Raw genomic sequence first — 7,500 nt, forward strand, 5'->3', positions numbered from 1 at the left:
CAGCGTTTTACCCCAATTACCATCATCAAAATATTGCAAGCGGAAGGCTCTTATACTGAAGACGTGAATGTTGACAAAGAATACCACAGTTCTGACGACGGAAGCTAAAGGTTGGGTCATTCAGACACCCACTGGACATCCGAGGGGTCTGTGTAGAGGAGAAGAGAGGACTGGCCGTACTGAGTGAGTTAAAACAGTAGTGGCAGCAGTGATCGTGATACTCCCGAGGGTCTGTGTCAGGAACTTATAATTATACGTCCGTGGTCAGGACCGCTGAGGACAGGACCAACGCCTCAACCACACCACCCTTCACGGACCACAAGCCAGGAATAACTTGACCTTAGGGCAGGAGCGGATCGCCAGTAGGTTGTTAAACTCACTGCTACAGACCCCTGAGGAGGAAGCTGTTGTTAGAGTCGCACCTGTCAAGCCCTGGAATGTGTTCGTGTTGCTTGTCAGTCTATTTATAGATCTGCACGTGCGTTTACAGCCTCGAGCAGTCTGCTGAACATAACAGACACACACACACAGCCTTCGTCGTCAAACGTCTTGACCCCACAGCAAGTTTAGGTTGTCGGCTGACATAATTATATCATACATTCCGTGTCCAGTTCACATCACACAAGTCTTTCCTATCTCTCTCTGTCTGTCTGTCTGTCTTTCATTAAGCCTAAATATTATAGACAACCAAATATGTTTAAATTGAACTTGTTAATGTCCTCAACATCCTGTGAAATTGTTAGAAACCTTGCTTTGTATTTATATAAAGCTTTTAAAGTCCAAGAAATTATTACGTCATGAAAACACTGTTTTGTTGCCAGGCTAGTTTCATTTGAACTTATGTTATATCGAGTTTTCTATGTATGTTGTATTATGTGAAATGTTTTTGTTTTTATTTTTCTTTGTTTTTCATTGTTGTCTGTTCATATACCCCTTCATTAGGGGCCTTGGCCTATATGAATAAATCATCTTGAATCTTGCATCTGTCTGTCTGTATGTATGTACGATTATATAAACGGCTCTTAAACTAGTTCTTTTTAAAATCCAGCTCATTAACCACTGCTGATTATATAAATCATTGAACATTATTCCACTGTATCTAAGACTAGAATACAACAAGGCTCTGTTTATGCACGTTACTGGAGCAGCTCCTCCTGGTTTCGTAGATAACTTTCCAATGAACAGCAATAGACACTTTCATAAACTATCAATACCTCTTCCTAGAACTGACCTTTTAAGTCAAGCCTTTCATACAGTGGTGGTTCGTACTGGAATAATCTGCCTTCCTTTTTTAAAGCAGATAACCAGCAGTGTTAGTTTCAGAAGCTCTTTTAGAAACTATTTGTTTGATAAAATGGAGAATATATGAATGATGTAAGTCAACTTTAATGACAATGCCATTCTACTTAAACAGGAAATGTTAAAACAAAATGCCATGTACTGTTCTTCTTCTTATTATTATTATTAGTAGTAGTAGTAGTAGTAGTAGTAGTAGCAGTAGTAGTAGTAGTAGTATAGTTGTGTTGTTGTTGTTGTTAGGAATGGTGCATATGCAAGTGTATTGGTTTGTGTGTGTGAAGTGTTCGTTTTATCATTTGTGTTTGTCTTTCTTGCTGTGACATTATTTTGTTCTTTCTCTCTTCTTTCTTATCTATTTGATTTAATAACTTAATAGTAGTAGTGGTAATGGTAGTAGTGATAGTTGTAGTGGCAGTAATAGCTTCATTGGGTTTTGTTGTTGGTTTTTGGGGGGAGTTGTTTTGGGTTTTTTGTTTCGGATTTTGGAGGGGAGGGGTGTTTTGTTGTGGGTTTTTTTGTTTGTTTGTTTGTTTGTTTTTTGTTTTGTTTTTGTTTTGTTTTTGGTTGTTGTTTTTTGGGGTGTTTTTTTTTTTTTGGGGGGGTTGTTGTTGTTGTTTGTTTGTTTGTTTGTTTGCTGGTTGATAATTTTTGCCCTGAGGGCCGGATGAAAAAAAGCATGTCCTTGCTTATTCCACTTCCCTCATTCATTCATTCATTCATTCATTCATTCTCTCTCTCTCTCTCTCTCTCTCTCTCTAACTCTCTCCCCTGAGGGCAGGTTGTAAAGAAGCATGTGCATGTTTATTCTACTTTACTCACTAAACAAGTCTGTTGGTTCGTTCGTTCGTCCGTTCTCTCTGTCTCTCTCTCTCTCTCTCTCTGTCTCTGTCTCTCTCTGTCTCTCTCTCTCTCTCAAGCTCTCCAACTTCTTTTTGAAACGATTGAGTATTGGCCTATTAACGCCCCCCCCACCCCCACCCCCCCCAATTCTCTCTCCCCTGTTCTTCACCTCAACCCCCTCCCACTCTCTGCTATTTCCCTTCCAGAAAGTAAAGTCCGTGTTATGATCCTCGGGGGGACGCTCACCGCAACGGACTGGGAGATTTGTCACGTGACTGTCATAAAATATTGATATATGTCTTCCGGCTGACTACTACAGTTGTCGTTAACCCTACAACGACAACCGTAAACCTGTCAAAAAAAAAGGCCTCCCCCCAACAGTGATGGAGTGACGTCAGGTCACCATCAACGTTTCACAGGTAGTGGTGACAGCTAGAGTGGAGTGGAGGAGAAGACACCAGTCGTCACGACTTTGTTCGCTTCCATCTTTTCTTTCTTTTTTTTTCAATTTTTTTTTCTTAGGTAAATTTCCCCGTCACACCACTCCACCAACCTAACAGGACTGGGAAAGCGCTCAGAACTCGGTCTCTGAGGATATATATATGTGTGTGTGTGTGTGTGTGTGTGTGTGATGGAGTCTCCCGTCGGTCCGACGAATGAGTAGGTTAGGCAGGCTTATCTGTCGGTGTGTGTCCTCGTATATGGGAGAAGAGGCCGATTCTGGATGCGCAGCACTTCCCACAGGTGTTGCATATATTATAAGTATTCATATAAGGCGGCCAGCCATGACAGTGGCAGTTGTGTCTTCTCCACGGGACGTGGTGATGGTGGCGTCACCTTTGTCATGGAGCTAAGTGCTGGACTGAAGGTGTGTAGGGAAGGGGCCCGCTTGCAGTCTGCCAAAAGCGACAATGACTTGAGGATAAAACGCCTTCTTGTTCCCTCCCCGACTGTCAGCAGCAGAGGGTAAGGTGGTTTTGTCAGTGTCGTTGTGGTTTTTTTTTAATTTTGCAGTCACGGACTGCACCCCCGGGGGAGAACGGGTACCCCGTGTGCATGTTGGGTGGAGAGGCTGTGATTTCGGGTGGATGTCTTCTCTCTTTTTTTTCTTCTCTTTTTTCTTCCCCCCCCCCCCCCCCATCCCCCACTGCCCAGACTCGTCAGATACAGCGGAGAGGGTCTACTGAGTGTAGATTTGTATCACGTTCTGTACAAAAGTGGATTTTTTTTTTTAATAAATAAGAACAATACTATGTAGTATTAGACTTGAGTATGCCGCTTTTTTTTTTACAAAGAATATTTTTTTTCAGTAAGTGAATAGATAGATAATTTGATTAATTAATCAAAAATCAAATCAATAAGTAAAGAAGTACAATGAAAAAATCCGTGCAGATTAGAATTTTGAAAACAACACAATACGGCGTTGTATTAAAGTAAACTTGTATTTGCTATTTTTGAAATTTCTCTTCGTTTCTGTAAGAATGCACTGTTTTGTGGAAGAGCAGAACACTTGAACCGGGACTGAACAGGTGATGATGATGATGATGATGATGGTGATGATGGTGATGGTGGTGATGATGGTGATGGTGATGGTGATGATGATGATGGTGATGGTGATGGTGGTGATGATGATGATGGTGATGACGATGACGATGACGACGATGACGATGATGATGATGATGATGATGATGACGACGACGACGACGACGACGATGATGATGATGATGATGATGTACATTTCTATAGCGCTCCTTCTCTTGAAGAGCTCAGAGCGTATTACATGAAAGAAAAAGTCGCAAATTACATAAACCCCTCTCTTTCTCTCCCCCCCCCCCAGCCCCCCCACCCCCACCCCCCATCCCCCTCCTCTCCTCCCCTCTCCTCTCTCATTCCCCTTACATGCAAGGTTGATTGGGGGGTATGGGGCAGTATTGGAGAAGTATGAAACCAATGGTGCTTTCAGACAGGTTCAGAAAAGATGAGGGCTTTTTGGTGTGGGTTTTTTTGTTTGTTTGTTTGGTTTGTTTTTTCAGAGAAGAGCGAAAGGCAGAGACTGAGTCAGATGAACTGATATGACTTGAAAGGTTGTTCCAGATGCCTTCTTCTTCCTCTACTGTGTTCGTGGACTGCAACTCCCACGTTCACTCGTATGTACACGAGTGGGCTTTTACGTGCATGACCTTTTTTACCCCGCCATGTACGCAGCCATACTCCGTTTTCTGGGTCTTCATGCTGGGTATGTTCTTGTTTCCATATTCCACCGAACACTGACATGGATAACAGGATCTTTAACGTGCGCATTTGATCTTCTGCTTGCGTATACACATGAAAGAGGTTCAGGCACTAGCAAGTCTGCACATATTTTGCCCTGGGAGATCGGAAAAATCTCCATTCTTTACCCACCAGGCACCGTTACCGAGATTCGAACCCGGGACTCTCAGATTGAAAGTCCAACGCTTTTAACCATTCGGCTATCGCGCTCGTCGTTCCTTATATGAGAAGCAGCAACGAGGAAAGAGCGTTCACCATAGGTTCTTGTATTGACACGAGGAATTTTCAGAAGGTAACAGTCAGAGGAGGAGCGGAGATTTCTTGAGTGAGTGCAAGCACTGATGAGATCAGAAAGATATGGTCGGACCAGTAGTGTGGAAAGCAGGAAAAGTAGAGACACGCAACTTTGAGGAAATCATAGAACGCAAAACCGTACGTCTGAATTTGTATTTGTATTTGTATTTCTTTATATCACAACAGATTTCTCAGTGTGAAATTCGGGCTGCTCACCCCAGGGAGAGCGCGCCGCTACACTGAGAGCGCCACCCTTTTTTTTCTTTTTCTTTTTTTGTTTTTGTTTTGTTTTTTGTATTTTTTCCTACGTGCAGTTTTATTTGTTTTTCCTATTGAAGTGGATTTTTCTACAGAATTTTGCCAGGGACAACCCTTTTGTTGTCGTGTGTTCTTTTACGTGCGCTAAGTGCATGCTGCACACGGGACCTCGGTTTATCGTCTCATCCGAATGACTAGCGTCCAGACCACCACTCAAGGTCTAGTGAAGGGGAAGAAAATATCGGCGGCTGAGTCGTGATTCAAACCAGCGCGCTCAGATTCTCTCGCTTCCTAGGCAGACGCGTTACCTCTAGGCCATCACTCCACACAATATAGGAATGCGTAGATGTATGCAGAGTTTATGGAGCTTGGAGGACTGGTTTCTTTTTGTTATATTTGCTATTACTCCATCCTTACGATTCATTGGAAAAAAAAATTATGTGTGGCGTGACTCGTTCGAGATGACATAAATAATTTATCATCGTCTACAGGTTCCGCTGTTATATTTGTGACACAATGTAACTTTCATTGCAAATGTTTTGAACATTTGACACGAAATATTTCAGTTCAAAACATTCTGATCTCGGTTGTTTGATTAAACCTCTGAATTATATATTCTGATATTATAACCTCTGATATGTTATCGTATATGGACTCGATAACATTTCTTCGACGCGGATTGATACGGTGGCAGTCTAGGGATTGGTGGGGGGGAGGCGGGGGGTGCTGAATCAGTCTGGTTCCATGACTAAGCTGTTATTGTCGTCAGTAGGGGGTCTTAGTCTGTGGTGTCCTAAGTACATTAAAACAGAACAGACACTACTGAACACCAATGAAGTGACTCAGCAGCAATGCAGGGCAGGGGCTTCTCTGATGGGTGGCCTCCTGGCGACATAACATCGATAGTTCCCTGTGGACTGCCGACGCTGGGACTGCAAAGGATGAACCACCCGGATGTGGCTGTGTTTTGAGTGATTCGGAATGAGCGGCGTGGGAGCAATATCACTAAAAACAAAACAATGCAGATGGTTGGAAAGTAAAAACAGAACAAAAACAAAATCCTCCAACACACACGGGCCTGGGAGATTCCCCACTGAACTAAAAATAGGGTGGAATCTATTTTTAGATTAGTGGAAATTTCCTTCAGCTGTGCCCGGCCCACGTCATTCCAGTTGCCTTCAACGTATTGGTCAGTGATCCGGCGTGCCATGTCTTTGCCTTGGTCTTCCCACTTTTCGCTTGCCCCGAAGGTTCCTGTCAAGACTGAGTAGAGTTTCTGACGACCTGTTGGCAGAAAGCCCTCAGCCCATTCAACCCTGTGGAGTTTACATTCTCGACAGTCTTCCATGCCCTACTGATGCAGAGTAAAAACCACAGAAAATACAGTTTTTCCTCCAAATTACGCGTGGACATATTCACCCCCGTGGTGATGCTGGCGGTCTTTCAATATAAATAGCATCCCCGCCTTCTGGAAATTCTGTGCTAGAAATTTCCTCTTTTCTATCACTCTCTTTGTTTCTGCCTTTTTTTTTCTTTCTTCACTGTTGTCTCCTTTTTCTGCCTTCCCAGTCCATTCCCCTTTCTTTTTATTTTTTTCAAACAAACCTTGACATTTCTTTTTCTCTTTTCCGCAGTCTGTGATGTACTGTCTGTGCTGTTTTGCTGTGGCGATTAGGTAGTGATACTGTAAACACTGGGATGGGTACTAGCTGCCCATTCTGCAGTGTTGTTTGCCTATAATTATGGCCTTTTTATGTATTTTTTGTTTGGTTTTGAAGTATTGTTTTTTTTTCCTTTTTTACAATTTTTTTTAAATCTGGGGATGATAAATTAAGCGGAATGGGTGGCGTTCTCAGCATGGCCTGGTGTTATTTGCTCTAAGGAGCTAAATGGTTGGAATACCGTGTCATGAGCTGTGTTTTGTGGGTTTGTCTTTGTGTGTGTGTGTGTGTGTGTGTGTGTGTGTGTGTGTGTGTGTGTGTGTGTGTGTGTGTGTGTGTGTGTGTGTGTGTTGTTGTTGTTGTTGTTGTTTGTTGTTGTTGTTTTTGTTTGTTTGGGTTTTTTGTTTTGTTTTGTTTTGTTTTTTTTTGTAGATGTGCCAGTTTTGTACTGACGCGGTTGAGCATTTGTATGGTTGGCAGTCTTGATATGTCCCTAGAAATATATATATATATATATATATATATAGAGAGAGAGAGAGAGAGAGATAATGACTGATGCGTGCAGGCATAGCCCGTCCACATGTATTATATGAAGTGAATGAACGATGTGTGCAGAATACATGTATTATATAACGTCAATGAACGACGCATGCAGATTACTTGTATTATATAACGTCAATGAACGACGCGTGCAGATTACATGTATTATATAACGTCAATGAACGACGCATGCAGATTACTTGTATTATATAACGTCAATGAACGATGCGTGCAGATTACTTGTATTATATAAAGTGAATGGCCACATGTATTATATAAAGTGAATGGCCACATGTATTATATAAATTGAATGAACGATGCATGCAGAATACATGTA

At 42.3% G+C, this 7,500-nt stretch overlaps 1 protein-coding gene across 3 annotated transcripts in view; it reads left to right on the plus strand.

Moving 5' to 3' along the window:
* Positions 1-7,500, plus strand: part of LOC143298055 (proline-rich protein 5-like) — a 67,471-nt gene that overhangs the window by 17,919 nt on the left and 42,052 nt on the right. For 2 of the 3 annotated variants that reach the window (XM_076610720.1, XM_076610726.1), the window contains exon 1: positions 2,784-3,105. The exons of the other annotated variant lie outside the window; for it this stretch is intronic. In XM_076610720.1, the coding sequence (XP_076466835.1) occupies positions 2,864-3,105 (242 nt within the window). In that variant the 5' untranslated portion in view covers positions 2,784-2,863. Of the gene's footprint in view, positions 1-2,783; positions 3,106-7,500 lie in introns of those variants that run through there. 3 annotated transcript variants of the gene reach the window in all.

Source organism: Babylonia areolata, chromosome 23, assembly GCF_041734735.1.
Source record: "Babylonia areolata isolate BAREFJ2019XMU chromosome 23, ASM4173473v1, whole genome shotgun sequence".
Taxonomy (NCBI): domain Eukaryota; kingdom Metazoa; phylum Mollusca; class Gastropoda; order Neogastropoda; family Buccinidae; genus Babylonia; species Babylonia areolata.